The sequence below is a fragment of the Vespula vulgaris genome, chromosome 24 (assembly GCF_905475345.1).
Source record: "Vespula vulgaris chromosome 24, iyVesVulg1.1, whole genome shotgun sequence".
In the NCBI taxonomy this organism is placed as follows: domain Eukaryota; kingdom Metazoa; phylum Arthropoda; class Insecta; order Hymenoptera; family Vespidae; genus Vespula; species Vespula vulgaris.
In genome coordinates this window covers 92,066-112,531 of record NC_066609.1, presented here as the reverse complement: position 1 = coordinate 112,531, position 20,466 = coordinate 92,066, and the positions used below count along the sequence as shown (strand labels likewise).

General features: G+C 44.2%; 2 protein-coding genes across 5 annotated transcripts; both read left to right on the top strand.

Annotated features, from left to right (window-relative positions):
• Nucleotides 1-316: 316 nt before the first annotated feature.
• Nucleotides 317-14,369, top strand: LOC127071977 (proton-coupled amino acid transporter-like protein pathetic). Of its 4 annotated transcripts, none has more exons than XM_051011931.1 (5): nucleotides 317-999; nucleotides 7,222-7,307; nucleotides 10,516-10,923; nucleotides 11,023-11,401; nucleotides 11,512-14,369. In XM_051011931.1, exons 1-5 carry the CDS (start codon nucleotides 943-945, stop codon nucleotides 12,100-12,102), a joined length of 1,521 nt encoding a protein of 506 aa, XP_050867888.1. In that variant the 5' UTR covers nucleotides 317-942; the 3' UTR covers nucleotides 12,103-14,369. The 4 variants fall into 4 exon arrangements, with proteins under 4 accessions (XP_050867888.1, XP_050867891.1, XP_050867887.1 ...); XM_051011934.1 differs by lacking the exon at nucleotides 317-999 and adding an exon at nucleotides 3,748-3,908; XM_051011930.1 differs by lacking the exon at nucleotides 317-999 and adding an exon at nucleotides 3,976-6,672.
• A 1,960-nt stretch (nucleotides 14,370-16,329) lies between these two features.
• On the top strand, nucleotides 16,330-20,427 carry LOC127071972 (coiled-coil domain-containing protein 93). The gene is made up of 14 exons (XM_051011900.1): nucleotides 16,330-16,522; nucleotides 17,017-17,320; nucleotides 17,398-17,511; nucleotides 17,679-17,773; nucleotides 17,842-17,953; nucleotides 18,025-18,186; nucleotides 18,278-18,487; nucleotides 18,597-18,647; nucleotides 18,762-18,866; nucleotides 18,937-19,154; nucleotides 19,239-19,555; nucleotides 19,655-19,775; nucleotides 19,860-19,944; nucleotides 20,066-20,427. The coding sequence occupies exons 2-14, from the start codon at nucleotides 17,270-17,272 to the stop codon at nucleotides 20,225-20,227; spliced, it is 1,803 nt and encodes a 600-aa protein (XP_050867857.1). The 5' UTR covers nucleotides 16,330-16,522; nucleotides 17,017-17,269; the 3' UTR covers nucleotides 20,228-20,427.
• Nucleotides 20,428-20,466: the final 39 nt, after the last annotated feature.

Sequence of the window (20,466 nt, the reverse complement as noted above, 5' to 3'; positions counted from 1 at the left end):
GAGGAGAAGGAACGACTGAATGGGGAGAGAGAGAGAGAGGGAAAAATAGTTGGTAAGGTTCGGCCGTAAAGTTTGGCCATGAGATAGAGCGCAATCGTGTGTGCGTAACGATCTACGGCGAGGATTAGAGGAGAGCGCGGAGGAAAAGGAAGGAGAGTGGTGGCAAGGCGCGCTAGAGAAGCGGAGAGGAGGGATGCGATGGCAAATGGAGAAGAGGGGTGAAAGAAAAAGAAGGGAAATGGTGGGGGCGAAAGGTGCAGGGCGAAGCGCGTTAACGGCCTCCCACATCGTGGATCGTCATTCTTCTTTGAGTCTTTGCGTGACGCTCGCGGCTACGGCGAACTCTTCTTTCCACGGCTCACTGGAATCGATTCGACGCAAAAACAGAAAAGGAAAATTCCTTCTTTCGACTTCGCAAATAGTCTTCTTCGATATTCTTCGGCTTTCTCCCTAGTTACACCACTTCAAATACGTTCGGATTGCCGTAATCTCTCGATCGTTACTCCGTTTTACGTATTAAATTTAGCTTTCGAAACGAGCTGGGACGCGACGCTTGCTCGCGCGTAATACGCGCACACATACATATTCATAAAAAGGGAAAAGTAACGCGCGTGCGCGTGCGCGTTCGTCGGTCTAACGTCTACGCAAGTACACGTGCTGTCTGCCCGTTTATCGTCGTCTTGCGTACCATTTTGATTTAGGAGCTCCTCGAAAGTGAGAACGACGAGTTTCAAGGAGTCGCGGATCGTAAAGAGGATATCGGACGAGACGAGAGCATAGTCGAAAGAGAAGCGTACGCGGCAAAAGCGCGTGCGCACCGGATACGCTCAGACGAACTGTAAGAATTAAACACGAGTGTGCATTTATTCAGGGTATCACTCGTTGAGGAAGCTCAAGGATAGTCAAAGATATACACGGAGCGTTCCGTACGTTTTCGGGAAGATGTCGCACAAGATACAAAGACAAGGCGCACCACCTGTACACGGGGGCAAATTTCAGGTGAGTAGATATTTATTTTGCCTCCTCTTCGTATTTTTACGCTTCCGCGTTCTCGCGCTAAATTTAGTCGGACTCGAGCGTTCTTTTTAACTTTCATGAATAGCGTTGCGTAATGGAAAGACGAACGGCGGGGCAAGGAAGAGAGGCGATCAAACAGTCGATTTACAGTGGGTAGAGGAGCTCTTTGTTTATTCGCTTCCAATATTTTAAACTCGCTCGTTGGTAATTAAAAGAAGGAGACGATATCTTTCGACAAAGAATAGGTTTAAATGCCGTTATCTTTGACCGTTCGTTGGCGCTATTCAAAGAAATATTGCGCCTAAACTTTTGTGCCTCGTAACGACGCCTAGGAACAAGGGCGCAATCTCTCTTCCTTTTCCCCCTTTTTTCTGTTTTGCTCGCAGAGCGCGTTTAACGCGCCGATGCAACGTAATACGTTTAACGACTTCGAGTAATTATTCGATAAAAATGATTTTTTTTTTTTTTTTTTTTTTTTCCTACAACATCGATGTCACGCGATGTCGCTATTGACTCAAGCAGTAGACGCTTCTTACCTGGTTCGATGACGGTCACGTGAAATTGATAAAAGCGTATACATCGATACGTCAGAAGTAAATTTTTGCGCGAAAGGAAAAAGTGATTTATCATCGATGCGTCAGATTCGAGTTTCGTACGAATTTGAAGAAACCGGCAAAGCGACCGCGCGTAGTTTCCCCATACGCCGATTCAAGATTTAACCAACGCGCTGAGACTCTTTCGCAAGTCGGTGACATTTTTGCGCAATCTTCCTTGGTTTCTTTTCGCTTTTGAACGCCCAACTATTCGACGTATCGTCGAACGAAGAACTCGCTGATGCGCTGATAAATCGTACCACCGACCGTCGTAATTGCGACAAAATTGACGATGATCGACTTGGCCGATCTAGCGAGCGTCGCTGATAATTAACAATAAGATTGGGAGATTTTTATTCTTCGGAAATAAAAACAAATCGATCGCGCGTTGGAAACAAGACGACTGTTACGAATGGATACATCGATTATCTCTCTCTTACTATCTATCACAAAAGTATACGTAATCGATCGATAGAATTTTTATTACCTTATCGCGGCGTCTACCGATGAATCAATCGCTTCTCTCTGATAAGATATTATCTACGATAATCCCTTTCTTTCATCTTCCCTTTTTAATTTTCCAAATAATCGCTGAAAAGTAACGAGCTATTAAAATCACTTAGCCGTATTGCGAGAGCGTTCATCCTGTTTCGTTCGTTTGTCGCAACTTCCTTGCGGTTTGCTTCTTCCTAGGTAGAAAGATAATTTTCTTTCTTTTTTTTTTTTTTTTTCACGAAACACTACGTCCTACCAAAAAAACTCTTGGTGAGCGATCTCGATCGATCGTCGATGGCTTCGGACCGAGACTTTATTGCGGATATTCGATACGTTTCGAGAGATTTTTTTTTTCCGACAAACGAATAGGTTTATCCGAGTATCGAGCACGTGGATAGAATATGACGTTTACGTAAATTCGTACGGACGAAGAGATCGACGATCGAACGGGAAGAAGCTTTCGGAGAAAGTAGGGAAGTATAGAAGATATAGTCGAATAGAGGCGAAGATCGGCGAAGGACTTTGCCTCTAGCTAAGACCTCTTCTCAAGCCGTTTGCCATTTTCTCAAGTATCTCGGCTGTCCGGCGTTTTTTCTTTCGGCACGAGTAGTAGTCGTTTTAGAACCGGTTCGACCGAATTCGAGCGGTGAGATGGTGAGATTGAGAGATGGAGAGAGAGAGAGGGAGAGAGGGAGAGGGGGGGGGGAGAGCTTAGGACCTGGGTCGATCGTTTGGCACGACGATGACGTGTCAACGGGTACGTAACGTAATCCAATAATGGCCAAGTATATATGTATACGTATGCATCCATCCATCCATCCATCCATCCACCCATCCATCCATCCATCTATTCGTACATACAACGCATACATACACGTATACAACGTACGTACGCGACGAAGAGCACACGGCTACGTAGCCACGTCATGGAAATTTTCTCGTCGATGCTTTCCCCCTATCTTTTGTATTTCTTTTTCTTTTACCTCAGTGCCTCTGTCCGTCTTTTTTCTCGCTCTCTTAGGAAGGCGCACCTTCGACTCCCCCTTCGCACCTTCGTCACCACTCCTTTCTCCCCCTTCTTTCCGTCCGATCGCCAATGCCTGAACTTTGCTACTCGTTTCTCCCCTCTTTGCCAATGATATTTGTCCCTACCCTTCGGCTACCGTACCTGTCTATCCTCTCCCTCTCCCTCTCCCCCCTCTCTCTCTCCACCCCCCCCTTCTCTCTCCGTCTCTCTTCCTTTTGCAAGCTGTGCGATTCTTTTAGCATGACGCCGTCCTATTATACGCAGTATTTTGTCTTTTTCGCGCTTTACTTCCGTCAAGATATTTACATAATTATCGATCGTAACAGACGACGAGAAAAATCATCATTTTCCGTTCTTCCGAGATCAAATTTTCTATCCTTGCGTATTGATTTAAGCGAAACGACGAGATTTTTTGATCGAAGGGAAACGAAATAATCGATTTTGACGTCGTCATTCGCGGATGTGTACGGTAATAACGTAGCTTGTCGTTGATATATGTGTGTGCGTGCGTGTACGTATATGTATATATATGTACACATACGTAGAGTGCACGCTAAAGTTTGGAAAAGGAACGAAAGTAATGCAGAAAAGAGAATACCCAAGTGGAATAACGAGTAGTAGCCAGGGACGAGACGCGACGTAACGATTTACCGTTACTCGTATCGCACGAAATCGACCGGAAGAAATGTCGTACGAGATTGGAAAGGGTTCGCCGTTCGCGGAGGAATCACGCGAACGACCGGCACGATGTTTCGGCGAACGAGTTTGTATATTATGTACGTATACGCGTCTAGTAGTCGAGGGGGAGACGAGGGGTGCACCGATCGTGTGGCTCGATGAAAAGGGATCGACGTTCCTCCTCGATGAGGCCAAAACACGCGAGCGGATTAAGAAGGTCAATGCTGTTGCCAACCAGTTCACCGTGATCCACGTCGTTCGAATAAGTGCCGGCGAACGCGCACGCTCGTAATTCAGGGGCAAAGGAGAAACGTGCTTTCCTCCCACGCGCATCCCGCGTGTTCACGCCAGAGCGGTACCGCCGTTCATAAATCGCACGCGGCCGACCGTCGGAGGGCGAGACGAGACGATATGAGGATGTGACGTTATTCGCAGATTCGTTAATTGTCATTGCGCCGGATGGCTGCTGGCACGCATTAATCTCGGTCGCGCTCGGTCCACTCGAATCGACTTCGTGCCGTGTTGCGTCCAATCGCTTTCAATTCGTACAACCCTGCAACGAAAGGAACTCGAACGCTTCCACCTTTGATCCCTATAATTTCTTTTAATCGAGACTAAAAGAGTCCGTCGATGAATAGGCAAAACGTTTCGTGCGACGAAACTCGTGCTCGTTCCTTCTCCCATCTACGATTCGAATCAATGATGAATTTGCGCTTGGAGAAGGACTTCGGATCGAGTGCCCATTCGTCGACTATTAATTCGTCGATTAAATCATTTGCCAACCGATCCCGCGCGATTGTTTTCTCGCTTCTTTATTTTTAACTACTCTTCGAGCATTCTTCGGATTTAATTGTTACCGCTCGAGTCCTTTCGAGACGATCATCGCCTTTAGCTTCGTCGATCTCGTTCGTACGTTCCTCTCTCCGTTCGAATCGAAAAGAGTCGTCGCTCGGCGGCTCAACGATGGTGTATCCTCGTACCGGAAGAGAAAAATCCGCGATCGCTCGGTCGTTTCGTGCGATTTTATCTTCGCGTTATCGCGCACCTTTGACCGCGAGGAAGACCCACGTAGATAAATCTACGGCTCTTTCGATCGATCTTCGAGACCTCGTCGTCGTCCGATTCGCGTCGCCTCGAGGGAAGAGAACGCCACCCTAGCGCACTGCTCCTCGCGATGCTTACGTTCGTTCAGGACTCGCGAGGTTGCACCGTAGGAACGTACGAATTGGAAAATTATTTATCGAATCTTAATGGTCTCGTCGCCTCATGGGCACGTCTGCGAAGATGTAGTCGCCTTTCGGAGCTAATGCACTCGTCGTCGAAACAGAAACCCGGTTATTTTCCCGATGAAAGTTCATAACGCTTATCTCGCGGCGATTGCGTGACCGTTAACGGCTAAGATAAGGTGTCGACCGTGAAAGGACGTTACGTAACGTAGTTCGCGGGGGAGAATGGAATCGCGTTACGCGTATCGCGGATACATCCCGCGGCGTCGATCTTATCCGTCAGTCTTTTTTCTTTTTTCTTTCCCTTTCCCGAGCATGATGGCAACGAGGCGGGAAAGAGATCTTACGGGGGATCGCGCGAGTTCACGGCGTTTGTCGGAATTCGGATAAAGTTCCTTGGGGACGTATCGTTGCGCAGGAAGAACGATCCCTTCGATGTCTTCGAAGCGACGTTAAAACGACGCTCACGTCGTAGAGCTTCTTCTTGCCGAGGCGCCGCGACGTGTGCTCTAAATAGACCGCAAGCGCGTCTCGTTCGGCGCCGCTCGGCGCCGTACCGTTCTATCGCGTACGATAGAGAAGCGTAGAAGCGTAGAAACGGTCGAGCGACAAAATACAGCCGAGGTTATATTTTTCGCTCGGAAAAATCGCAGGTATCCGAGAAAAGTATGACGAAGAGTCGGGGAGATCGTTCTTCGTAAGTTTCCGCGCGGAAGCGCGAAGGAGAGAAACGCGAGCTCGGGCTGACGATCGAAAATAAAGATCGACGTGGGCGATGACACCTGTCTTTTCGCTCGTCGTAGACTTTGGATATCGGCAAGAGGAGGTAGTTTTATTTTTGCGTAGAACCGGTGTCTCGGGGACGAAGGGGGAACGATTCTAAATGGATGGTCAAACGCCGAAGCGATTCGATGCGTCCGATCGCGAAGCCAATTCGCTGGAGTTTTCGTTAGCGATCTCGCGTATGGTCGGCAGAGAGCGTAGACGCTTACTCACGTGAATTAGACACGCGTCTATTTGTTCTTCCTATTTTCGTAGTCGTTCGTCGTATATAAAGAGCCCGTTCCGTCCTCGGGACATTGCCGAAAGATTTGGCAACGATCCGCGCTTTTCTACGTCGCGGTTACGAGTCCGAGCGCGCGAAACGGACTGCCTCCGTTAGAGAGGGAGATCTAGAGAACGGTTATCGACGTGGGCCATCGGATCGACTTCGCGTTCGCGCTCTTCTCCTACGTTTCGTCGATCGTCGATCGCTTTTGCCCGTTGATCTTTCGGGTCGATCGTTCGAAATTCAAAAAGGAATATGTGTCTCCTTCGGCGACGATTCCCCGTAAGGATATACAGATCGCGACAGTGGATCGAAGAGCCGTCGAAATTCCAGGCCGTTTCGCGGACGTAACGTTTCGACTCTAACGAATCCAGTCGCGAGTGAGAGTAAAAGTAGATAGCAGTGCGTCTCCGGCGTTCCGAGTAGCGTCTCGCTCCTCGGGCCGGATCGAGGAGATCCAGGAGGAAAACGTAAAGAGAGAAGACGAGCTGCCTCGACGAAGCTAAAATGGGAAATGCGGATAGCGTTCACGACGTGGAGATGAGCTCTCTCTCCGTGGCATCGAGCAACGATCGATCCCGAATTAGGGTGAATAACAGCTCGCGCGAGATATTTATACGGCGCCCTATTAAAATAGATCCGTACGAATGCCGATTCAGGTCCTCCAACCTTTGCTCGGGTTTCGCGCCTTTTCTACGGCTAATTTCTAACGTCGGCTCGTCGATAAAGGTCGTCGCGCGAAAGCCGTTTCTCGATCGATTCGTTGACCCTTTAGCTTTCGTATTTGATTAACGATCGGCCAGCGAGCTCTGGCGCTTTTGCTGCTGCAGTCTCCGCCACCGCCGCCGCCGCCGCCGTCGCCGTCGCCGTCGCCGTTGCCGCTGCTGCTCGAAATATTCAACGATCTTCTCGCGTATGTTTTGCTTTCGAATCTCTCGGATCTTGGAATAGCTCGTAGACGGGTCCAACGAACTCGAATCGACTCGAGTCGACTTGGCTGGCTCGCAGTTGCGTCGCGCGACCGACAACCGGCCTCGTCTCTTTAGTCCTTATCCACGTTGGATAGAGCCCTCGTATTTATCCTCGATAAATTTCTCACCTTTTAATCTTTCTTTCTTCTTTTCTTTCTCTTTGCAGAGGACGCCCATGCGCCCGATGATAGCGGAATACGACCCAAAGAAGCACGGTGTGAAAACAGAACTGTCAGACATGATTGTCCTCAAGTAAGTTTCCAAGTTGGTTTACGAAATCGAACGAGTGGTTCGGTGATAATCGACAGTTCGATTACGCTATCCGCTACCACGATCGATCATCGCCATTGCTTTATTGCCAAATCCAATTGCTCCGCGCTCGAGCGAACGTGAGTGACACCCCGAGGATCATATATTGTGCATTGCATCTCGTTATATGTGTATTCTCTCACTCTCTGTGTACCCTTTTTCTTTTTTATACCTCCTTGTCATTGCATACCGCCTGATCGCTGACGTAAAAAATCGCAACTGCCCCAAGGAACGCTTCCTGTTCACGAATTGAGTCGAACAGTCGCGCGAAAATACGTATCTTTTCGATTCGACGAGCAAACGATTTCTTCTTTCCTTTCTTTCGTACAGAAGTATCGATCTTTCGTTTCGACGCAACCAACGAAGAAAAAAGAAAAAGCGACCGTCCTTTCTCAAATTCGACGACCTCGAAGCGTTGGCCCTTTGAACTCTTCGCGCGAATCAAACGGAGCGTCGCGTTCTTGCGCTGCACCCTCTGCGTCTTTTCGCGCTCGTGCTTAATCGCCCGTTCCTATCGTTGTTAAACATCGCCGAGTATTGCATCAGGGAATGTGGCCTCTTATCGGCTATGCGTCATGCTCGATCTTTGACACTATCGCGATCACATTGTTATTGGAACGAAACTCTTCTTGCATCTTCTTTTTAAGGAAATCCACTGTGCGCTTCTCGTTACGTAACTTTTCGCCGAGTCCGTTTCGTCTTTTCGATCGGTCGATCGATATATTTCGTATTTCCTCCTACGTAACGTCGTCATTTCTACGCGCTTATTCAACGCGCACAGGATGTTGCCTCTTAGATCCTCAGGTATAGTTTTACGCAGAAACGCGCGTCGAAAGATGGCGCGAAGGATGGCAACTAGAACGAAAATAGCGTTACGCTGCGAGTCATGAAATTATATCGCTCGCGTAAAAGGAGGGTGCAGCAGAGAGAATTGTCCCGAGATTCTTTCCTCATGAATCAGGAATGCTTCGTGTTGAGGTCATGCGGTATGCAAACCGAAGAACGAAATAGTCTAATTTTAAAGGATAAACGATCTGTCTTTACTGTATAATATGTGCATTTATATGATTCCAGACTCGTGTATAAACTCCGGGCATATATTCGGGCTCGAACAAAGTGCTCTGCGAGTAACAAAAGAGAGAAAGATAGATAAGACGGTATCATTGAACTGCATCGCAGTTGTGTGCGTATATATATATATGTGTGTGCGCGTGTGTGTCTGTGTGCGTGTATATATATACACACATACATATATATATATATAAAACGGAAAGAAATACGAATCAAAATCATCGATCGTCTCATTGTCCGATGAGCCGACGATGAAAGAAACGAACGATTGTGCGCGGACATCCGCGAAACGCGACCGCGACGGACGGACGGACGGACGGACGACAAACAGACAGACAGACAGACAATACGGACGAAATCGACATGGACGGCGAGTTAATTTTGAATTTCCAAGCACGTAAATTCAAAAAAGAGATAGATAGACAGAGAGAAATGGCGCGAGAGAGGGAGAGGGAGAGAGAGAGAGAGAGAGAGAGAGAGAGAGAGAGAGGGAGGGAGAGAGAACGAAACGGAAGGGAAGAAATACGAGAGGGGAAAAGAACGAATTGGCACGAATTATGCAAAGTGAGAGAGGGAGAAAGAATATGTGTCGTCGTCGTCGTCGTCGTCGTCGTCGTCGTCGTCGTCGTCGTCGTCGTCGTGGAGAGACGGCACGTTTTAAAGGCGCGGTTTAATCGTTCTCGGCAAAGTCCAGAGAGCAATAGTCAGAGAGCAAAGAAGGCCTGTTTGTCGTCGTACTGCGTCTTGGCGCTGGGTTGCGTCTTTTGCGATGCAGTGCGGTGGTGGCAGCTTCCTCTGAGCCTGACCTGACACGCGTTGCGTCCGACAAGGACGCAAGCTCCATTCGGAGCTTTCTCGAGACAGAAAGCTTCGGACGACTACGGAGAGAAACTACCGCACGCACCTCAATGGGTACCTATATACCTATACACACCTCTATCTATTTACACGACTTTTTACACGACTTTTTACATGATTTTTTACACATATAATCTTTTTTACACGAATCGTCTCTCTTTACCTTCGCTCCGCCGATTCTCTATGCGCGTACGAAATTTCTTTCGATAGGAAGAAAGGTAGAGATGGAGAGAGAGAAAGAGCGAGAGAGGAAGAGAGAGAGAGAGAGAGAGAGAGAGAGAGAGAGAGAGAGAGAGAGAGAGAGAGAGGGCGCGACGCGCCGAAATCGAATCTCTGCACACTCGCAGCATTCACCGACTTTCATTATCGTTCGTAGCTCGCTCTCGTTCGTCATTGAAAAGAGAGATCAAGTTCAGTTCGATTCGCGACAGAATGTTTCTCTCGCTTTTATTTGATTTTTTCTTTTCTTTTTTTTTTTTCTTTTCTTTTTTGTTTCCATATATCCATCGACTATCGTTCCGCATACGATTTTTCAAAAATGCTCGTCGCGAACCTTCGGTTTCATCTCCGAGCGTTTATTTCTTTTTTCACGGCTTCCGCTCTTTCGTTGAATCCTCGTACTACTCTGTCGCTATCCACTTTAGACTTCTTCGTCCTTTCTATCGGATGGTACATACACACGTACGAGCATGCTTGCGTGGGTTCGTATTCTTTGTCTCTCCTATGTCCTATGCTTTTGCCTCTCCTCCTATTCGTTCCCCTTCTCCTTATTCTCCTCCTCCAGCACCTCTTCGTTCTCCTCTTCCTCTTTCTTTTTTGATTCCTTTTTTTTCTTTGCAACAATGAGAAACAGTCATAGACGCGAATCTTTCCTAAAAGGTATTTCTATGAAAGAACGAATAGAGAGACTTTAGAGAAAAAAAAAGAAAGAAAAAGAAAAAAAGAAAAAGAAAAACGCAACGTTCCTTACCCTTCTTCGCACGAGCTTGCCGTTTGTCGTGTTATCGCGGCTAGAAAAAAAAAGAAACTTCCTTTTTCCATACGCGTGATACCTATGTATACCTACATATGTCGACATATAGATATAATCATATATATGTATATGTATGTACGTAAATGTATGCATACGTATAGCAGATATATACATGTATAGATGTAGACTCGATACGACAGATCGTACGCTCTTTTTCTACGATCCCGGCTAAAATTCACGGTTTTACAGATACAAGTGCGAGAAAAACGAGGTACCGATCACCGTGACCAACGGATCGACCTTGCCTCTCGTGGAACGTCCCAACGACGAAGAAGCAGCGCTTTATGATCCGTTCGAGCATCGAAAATTGGCTCATCCTACCTCGGACTTGGATACGCTGATACATCTGCTCAAGGGAAGTCTCGGTACTGGCATACTGGCTATGCCATTGGCCTTTCGAAATGCTGGCCTCGTTTTCGGTCTTTTCGCGACTTTCTTCATCGGCGCCATTTGCACCTATTGCGTACATATTTTGGTGAAATGCGCCCACGACCTTTGCAGAAGGACACGGACTCCGAGTTTGGGATTCGCCGATGTTGCCGAGGCGGCCTTCCTCGTTGGTCCGGAAGGCGTACAAAAGTACGCTCGGCTGGCCAAGTGAGTTTGTTTCGTTTTCCTCCTTCTTACCGTGGTAAGAACGACAAGTATTCGTTTCGATACACGATAGATAACATTTACGTCTTTCCATTCCTCCAGGGCCACCATCAATTGTTTCCTCGTTATCGATCTGATCGGTTGCTGCTGCGTATACATCGTCTTTATCGCGACGAATCTCGAAGAGGTGGTAACGTATTACACGCAAATGGGCCAGGATTGGGAAGCGGTCAACCGTTTGAGACTGTACATGGCCGCTCTCTTGCCATTCCTCATCGTCTTTTCCCTCGTGAGAAATCTCAAGTACCTGGCTCCGTTCTCCATGCTCGCCAACGTATTGATAGCTACCGGAATGGGCATAACTTTCTATTACATATTTACCGATCTACCGACCATCAGTGACGTGCCGAACTTTTCCAGCTGGAGTCAACTTCCCCTGTTTTTCGGTACGGCGATCTTCGCTCTCGAGGGCATCGGCGTCGTAAGTAGAAATCATTTTCGTCTCGTTCCGTCTCGTTCTTATCTTCTCGCCTTTCTTATCCACGTGCTTTTTCTACGTGTTTTTGTTTCTCTTTTTTCGGTTCTCGTCAGGTAATGCCTTTGGAAAACAACATGAAAACGCCGACCCACTTCATCGGTTGTCCCGGAGTCTTAAATACCGGAATGTTCTGCGTTGTCTTACTTTACAGCACCGTCGGTTTCTTCGGATATTGGAAGTACGGCGAGAAAACGGAGGCTTCGATCACTCTGAACCCGCCACAGGACGAGATCCTCGCGCAATCGGCGAAGATCATGATCGCCGTTGCGATATTCTTCACTTACGGCTTGCAATTCTACGTACCGATGGAAATCATTTGGAAAAATATCAGGCAGTACTTCGGCTCGAGAAAGATCGTAGCCGAGTATTCGCTTCGAATATTTTTGGTTGTGTTCACGGTCTCGGTCGCTATCGCTTTGCCGTCCCTCGGTCCGTTCATCTCGTTGGTAGGCGCGGTTTGTCTATCGACTCTCGGCATGATGTTCCCGTCGGTCATCGAACTGGTAACGGTTTGGGAACAAGACAACGGTCTTGGAAAGTACAAGTGGAGACTTTGGAAGAATATCGCGATCATTTCGTTCGGCGTGCTCGGCTTTTTAACGGGCTCTTACGTCAGTATCAAGGAGATCATCGAGCAAAAGTGAAGAGCCGTTTGGCAAGACGAGGAGCGATGCGACCCGACACAACAACGATCTTTCGTTGCGTATCACGAACGCCCGATATGTTTAATCTCGCTCGCTCGCGAACGCAATTGCGATCACCTCGTCCGCTCGCGTTCCCATTTTCCGGAAGGAGAATCGCCGCCGGAAGAATAAGGCCGCCGTAGAAAGAGCGTCCGGAAAGGACCATCGCGAAGGAATAAAGAAAACGACAAGTAATCGCGAGCACGAGTACGAGTTGCTTGTACCTTTCTCTTCGCTATCACGATCCCGATGACACATCGATGATCGCATTTGACGACGAGGACGCAATCAAATCCCCTTCCGCTTTCACTTTTATTCCTTCTTTCTTATTTAGTTCTGTGCTAGATATCATTCGAGATCCCGTCGTACGATACATGTCGTACGTAATAGTTCATCCCGTTGCACGTTATTCGATTACGACTTCTTCATATTCAGCGACGATCGTCGCTTCGAGCCACGACGAGAGCGTTCGACGGAAAGACGACGATGACGCTTCGACTTCATCTTCGACCATAATCGTAGGACGGTTTTGGAAATTTTTCCTTGATTCTTTGTATCACGATCGCGCGGTTTATCCTCGAGACGTCCTTTGTATCTTCGTGCCTTAGACGTGAAGTTTTCATTCGTTTAAACGCATACACCTATTCGTCGAATCACGGACGTGATGCAGAATAAATGCCAACGTAGAAAAGAAATTCGCCGATACACGTTCGCTCTCTTTCTCTCTTTCGACTTTTCTACGTACTCGAAAAGTGGAAATAAAAGGAGGGACGGCGAAAGAGACGGGAAGAGCACGAGATCGATCGTCGCATCGTCATCGACGGAAGCCACTGATCTGTTCCTAGTGCATGATGCACGAAATCGTACAAAAGATTATCGATTAATTCTAAGACGCTAATCAAGGCGGCTAACACTGCCGTCGATGTGCGTTTGCTAGTCCGTCAAAATGGAAGTGACGACCAACGAGTAGAAGACGAGTGATATACATACAAAAAAAAAAAAAAACGCACGTACCTCTGATTTTCGACGCAGTATTAAAGAGGTTTCGTAGATTCTGGCGCTTCGTTTTGCTCCTAACGTGGTCGTACGTCGAGATCGTTTCGAAACATATTATTTATTAGAGTTTTCTTTCGACAGTTGATACCAATGGAGAACGACCAGTAGTAAACGGCATTCTTTCGGAAAGAATAAGCCACGATCCGTAACTTTGTCCGCTTCTCTCTGAAATAAAAAAGACAAAAAAAAATACAAAGGAAGCCTCTAAAAAAGAAAAAGAAGAAAAAGAAACGAGTAATAATCGTTGGTGCCTTTTCTATCGATACCCATCGATGATCTTACGAGAACGGTGCCATTACACGATCGGTCATTCGATGAGTCCTACGTATTTATATGTATACACATGTACATATGTATGTATGCGCGCATATCGACGAACAAAAATGTAAAAGACGCACGGCGGGGCCAGCTCGCTCTTCGAGCCAACTTTCCCTTTTCCGTGCGTCTTAGATATGCGTTTACGACACAACTCGAGAGTGTTCGACAATAATTATTTATGCTAAGACGCAAAAATAATGTAGGAAGGACCGTTGTAATTTTTAGAAAACGTAAATAATAGGAAGCAAAGGATTAGTCGATGCTATGATGTTGACAATAATTGTAAATGTCGTTACGAATAACTTCATCGCTGTGATTCTTCTACAGTATTAATGCGATTTTCATATTCAATTCGATTATCTGTTTTTACGAAAAGAAAAAAAAAAGAAACAACATTGACATTAAGAAAAAAAAGGAGGAGGAAGAAGAAGAAGAGGAATAGAACGAAATTTTGATCGTGGATAAGTCTTTAATCGATCGCGTTCAAATTGGTAAAAGGACATATAACGTGCTTTATCGGTCATCAATCATCTTCTCGATATATCAAGCATCGACTTTTGACCTACAAATTATATTCTACAATCACGCTTAATCGCACATTGATTTAACGTATGGTATGCATGTTATTATAGTCCGTATATAATGTGCAAACACTTAAACGCAACCTTTAATGCCAACTTTTATGAGTTTTTTTTTTCTCGTTTTGTAAGAATTTATCGAAATTTATTATCATGCGAGTAGATTAAATTTAGATACACGAATGTTTTTCTTTTTTTTTTTTTTGCCCAAATTGTTAATTTATCTATCATTATACTACAAACGTTATATTTAATAAATAAATCAACTTGCAGATACTTTTCCTTCTCCGATGCGTTACTTTTTATAATCACCTTGTCGTAAATGACGTTTGAACGACGAATCGTCATCGCTCGTTTGATTTGTTCCGATCGCGAGATACCATCTTTCTGCGCCAATATCACCAAATGAAATATATTTTTCTAACGCGATCGACGAATATGACACGGTCGACGCCTATTTCGAGGTAAATCTCAAAATAAACCAATGGACGAAAAGCGAACAAAAAAATGCGCCCTTGTCAGTAACACGATCGAAGTTCCTTTTCGCTTGTACCATGTATCGCCCACGTGATCCGTATGTGCGTAATATCATCGGTCGGAAGGTAGAAAATCTGGGTATATCAACGCTTGAAAATTATGACACAGTTCGAACGTCCCGTTGAAATAAATTAAATGTTATTTGTGAGGGCGACGATCCAGAAAAAAAGAGTACTTTGACGCGCAACGATAATTCGAGAGAACTCGCTGTTCCTCGCCGAGGGATCATCATCGGCGACGCATCGTTTTTAGCCCTGGCTAAATCTATATCGTAAACGATATATATACACGTTGAAATCTTGATAATTTATAATCCATATTAAACTAGATCAATATTTACTCGAACTAATGAATTATTAATATTTAAAGAAGGGTAGAAATTATATTCGATATCATTAAATACGGGCAGGCTCGTTCCCGAATCTAGCAAGTTTTATCTCGATTTCATGAGATTATCAAATATAACTCGTGGTGTTTCTTGCATGTTTTCGTTTATCGTATCTCTTGATTCTCTTATGTCGGTGTAATAATCGTCTACGCTATCGGAAGCGAAGATAAAGAATTAACGCACACGCATAGGCAAAAGTAAGGACAGGAATACCCAGCGTACAAACATTGTAATTCCGACACTATTGGATATGGCAAATACTTTATACTCTTTTAAACAAATAAAAAACGAGAAAGTACATAAAATCGTTAATCTTTTAACACAATCCCATTCAAATCCCAAGGAATCCATTCAAGAAGGTTATGAAAATATTAACCGACGATTGAAATAACTGTGAAACAGCGTGAGACTTTTTTTTCGCTAGAAATAATCAAATTTTTCTTGACGATCGAAAAACTCGAATATATCTTTCAATATTTATCGTGACGAACGAAACGAAAAAAGTAATTTATATGGGATAATAAATTATCTTTCCTTGTTAGTAGAAAACGCACGCTCCGCTTGAATAAATTAATCATATACGATAGCTATCTCGTATTAATTTGATCGGATATTTTAAACAAATACGCGTTAACGATGACGAGATCGATAACCGACGATAGAAGGAAATAGGGGATTTCTAAAAATTTATAAGAAAAAAAAAAAAATAGAAAGAGCAAACGGACTTGTCCGATCGAATCGATCCAATATCGAGCGCTTACGGTACGAAATCGAGTAGGCGTATTGCGCGTAACGATCGGAAAGTTATTCGCTACATAAATTAGATAAAAGATAACGTATTATATACGGTAACATTTTTCCGTTGACTCTACCACTCGCGGTAGTTCGGTTCTCTTCGACTTTCTCTCAAGGGCCATGCATTATCGTGCAAATGATTTCATTGCGATGAGAATTCGTTGGACGCTCGCAAAGAATCAAAATCGCTCGTCGAGTCTTGGACATTTCCAAGTTCTTCAATTTCTACGATGTACAAGGCCGGGCGATAAACGCGAGAGAGATATTTAAGTTCGCAGACTAAACGAGACATATGGCTGTCTGGAGTCTAACCTTGAAACAGCTATATTTCACGCGTTCGTTGCTGATGTCAATTCGTACGAAAGAAACGGGTTTGTTTAAATATTCTAAACCAACTATCCGGACACGCCTACGACCAATCGGAAATCGATTCTTCCCTTTCCAATACGCGTTTACGCGGAAACTCCTCCTACGCACTTTCCCTTTCCCTTTCCCTTTTTCCAAATTGTTCGAACGGACAGTCGTAAAGCAACGTTTCGAGGCGCGAGCTGAGACTCTCCGTCAAAACACGACTGAAATATAACTCTAACGTGTCACGCGACGCGACTCGTCGCTGAACTCGATCTATCGTAATAATCACAAGGATATCGTTATACTTTACCTACTATATCATTGGACTCGACCAACCTGATTTCGCGATATACAAGAAGTAAGCCTCGTTTGGATTAATTTCCATCATTTCGGAGATCGTATTCTCGTGAACGGCGTACGCTCTTGGACCGACCTCGTCGTTGTTGGCCGAAGCGTGTGCGCGCGCGCGCGCGTAGATGCCAGTTGAAAAAGATACGAAAAGGACGAACCCTCGAAGGAAAAATTTTCCAATTTTTTCCGAATATCGGTTCACAATTTTTAGAAATTCAAACTTTTCGTTTGACATCGACGTAATGTAAAAGCAGAAATTGAAAATTACGCTTTTATACTTGCTATTTGTGTCATCGCTCAAAAGAAGACGTCGATCGATATTCCTTTTTCCTTTTTCCATTTATTTACTTGCGATCATCTTCGAGTTCTGCCACAGAATAGTCGTTTAACGAAATAGACAAATATCGATAACTGTTCTTCGATGACTCTCACGCGTAATGAGATAATTATTACTTAAAATTGCGATTTAAGAAAAATAACGTAAATTTAATATCGTTTCAGATTTCGTTCCAATAATTTTATTCCAACTCTAGTGGAGAAAAGAAATAGGAATTTTGGAATTCGCCCACTTGGGAAGTTTCAAGTTATGAGATTGGAAGCACTGCGTCGTAAGGATCGCATATGTTTGCGATCGTTGCGCACGCTTCATCGCGTACGATGACCAAATTTTTCCAACGACGAATAAGTCGAGTTTTTCGATTTTAATTGGAACACGTTCGCATCAGTTATGATACAATAGTACAATAACGTTGCCATGTTGAACGATACATCGAGAAAACTGTCTAAAAGTTCAGAGACGACAGAAGTAAGTATTCTTTACATTCGATCAGTTTCGAGAAGATCGCTTTTTAACCAACGACCGAAAAATCACATTTTCTTTAGACCGATATACGCGAAGATGAAGAACAAACGACAAAGTTACAAGAAATTATCGATCTCCTTGTGGCTGCTGGGTATTTTCGAGCCAGGATAAAGGGTCTATCGAATTTTGACAAGGTATCGTATACGACTAGAAAACTTTGTACTTTTCCTTTGTAATTATCATTTCCTAATAGATATCTACATCGTTTCATTCTGTTCCATTAGAGTTTATATCTCTAACGAACGCAATTTGTTTTCATTCGTTACGAAATCTGATTGTTTTTTATTCCATCATTACGCAGGTGATAGGCGGTATGACATGGTGTATAGAATCTTGTAATTTCGACGTGGACGTGGACTTATTGTTCAGAGAAAACCTTACGATCGGCCAGAAAATGTAAGTAAGAGATAGATTGTGGTACGACAAATTTGACAAAGAAATACGCTACCTTTTAATTTTTATAGATCTTTGACCGAAAAAATTGTCGTTATGCTGCCAAAAATGAAATGCCCGTACCACATAGAACCTCATCAAATACAAGGATTAGATTGTATCCATATCTTCCCGGTGATTCAGGTATCGTCAAGCGTTACGATTTAACGATAATACGAACTTACTTTACGTACAACGAGTTGCGATCGTTTCAGTGGTTGATAAAACGTTCTATGGAAATGCGAAAAGAAATGGCAGGATTTGTGCGTTCTTTCGCTATTAATCAGTTTCATAAAAAGCATTTTTTTTCGGAGGAAGAAAATGGTGCTGCGGCTGCTGCAAAGAAAAATACGATGCAAAATATTTTATCGGTTAAAGTGAGAGTTTCTTTCTAATAATATTTATTCACGATGTTCGTAATGTAGAAAAAAAAAAAAAATCAATTTTTCTAGTTTTAATACTTTACAGAGGTTATACGAACCTCGACGATTATTCAAGTATAAAGATAATTTGGAGAGAGACGAGGCCGCTCGATTCCTTGGTACTCTTTTGGAGTATGAAGCTAATCTACACGCAAGTATTCAGAATACAAGCGCCGAAGCGTTCCCTTCCAAGTCGATGACAACTTCCCAAGACGATGGAAAAGACAATCACATTTGTGCGTCAAACGATGACAAGGTACACGTTTACGTGCGCGTGCATATATATATATATATTATAAACTTGCAAGTCGGTCCATTCGTCCAAAAAATTTCATTAAACGAAAACTTTTCTTTCGTTCGCGTAGATGGTTGTAAAAGAAATCGCAGGGTCGATGGCAGCTATCGAGGAAAGCTCTGTAAGTAAACGACAATGTTTAGCTTCTATTAACATCGTACAAAGAAATCTTTTCCTTACAAATTATAAATCGATGTATGGATTATTACATAATCGCATCGTATTGTCATTGAAGGATCGTTTAAGCGTGAACGTGGTCGGCAATATCGTCGGGATGCAAGCACAGGAAATTGCCAAAGTAGCTGAGAAATACGCAACGAGGTCGATTTCCGAAACGGAGGTAATTTCTCGTTCGTTCGTTCTTCATTTACTCTCGATCGTTTAGAACTTTACTTTACGCATTATTTTAGGAAAATGGGGCATCCGACGCATCCAGCGCTCTGGCAACTTTGCAAAAACAAAAGAACAATCTGCAGACACGGATTCGTAAGTTGACAAAGGAAAGAGACGTCTTGTCGAGTAAAGCCTCGGAGATGCTCGACAAAACAAATCAATGCTACAAACAAAGAGAATTTCTTGAACGTTCGTTTAAGAAAGTACAAGAAATAGGAATTAACGAAAATGACAGGTATAGCTCGTTGATAGTTTTATTCGCATGAAAGAATGAATCGCGAATGAAGGAAATTGAAAAAGTCATTTCTTTACGTTGTAGTATTTTTAAACGCTTGGAGGAACTTTTATCGGTGCACGACGGTTTAAGAGATCAAGAGTCGAAGTTTCGAGAGCAATGCAAATCCGATCTTGGTCTTCTTCGAAGTATGTTAGAAGAAATTAACGATGTGGTACCGACGGAAGAGGAAGACAGATTGAAGGAATACGAGGAGCAAAAGGAGCTAGTGACAAGGGCGAGATTGCAATTGGCCAAAAAGAATAGAGCCATTGCCTCTTTGACTAGACAATTGGACGACGTACCGGGACGATCCGAATTAACGCAGTATCAAAGAAGGTTCATGGAACTTTACAATCAAGGTTGGTAATTATTCGAAACCAGTTTATATCGTTTGTCAGATCTTTTGAAAATTCACTTGGTTATTTCAACGTTCGTACTCTGTCGCGCGAACGTTCCAGTGTCCGCCAAACACAAGGAGACCAAACAATATTACACGCTGTACAATACGTTGGACGACACAAAGCTTTATCTGAGCAAAGAATTATCTTTGCTAAACTCTATACAGGATAATTATAGCGAGTGAGTATGTCGATAGCTCGAAATCGAAATTATTTTACGCGTTTACGTACGTGGCAAAAATTAATTTTAATACTTTTACGACAGAGCAATGGCATCTACGAGCGGCAAAGAACAATTTTTGAAGCAATTCGAAGCCATCGTCGCGGGCGTTAAACGTAATAAGACGATGGTGCGTAACGAGTCGCAACATTTCTACGGCATTCCTATGATTTTGATATAAGAATGCAGCGACGAAAAGTATACCTATATATGTACATTTAAAGTTACACATGTGGTTCCTTGTTGCACAGGTCGAGAAACGGTGTGCCGACGAAAAGAATAGACGCGATGCTCTTAGTCGACAGTTGGTTACGCTTGTAGAGCAGCAACGTAAATACGTCGTTGCTGTCAGACAGCTTACTATCGAATGTCGTAAGAACGAAGCGTTACTTGCTCAGCTACGTGGCCCATGAATGATCTTTCTTCGAAATCGATCGGAAGCACGCGCACGATGAAGATCCAACTCGACGTGTAAAAAACATTGATTATAGCGTTTACTCTGTTACATTATACGTGATCGATTATTGGATTGTACATATTTTTATGAATGCACACACACACACACACACATCTTTATCATTTGGATCGCTGCGAAATACATGATCCACCTTTACGTTCTCGAGTACGTTTCGTTTCTTTGCTTTTTTTCCAG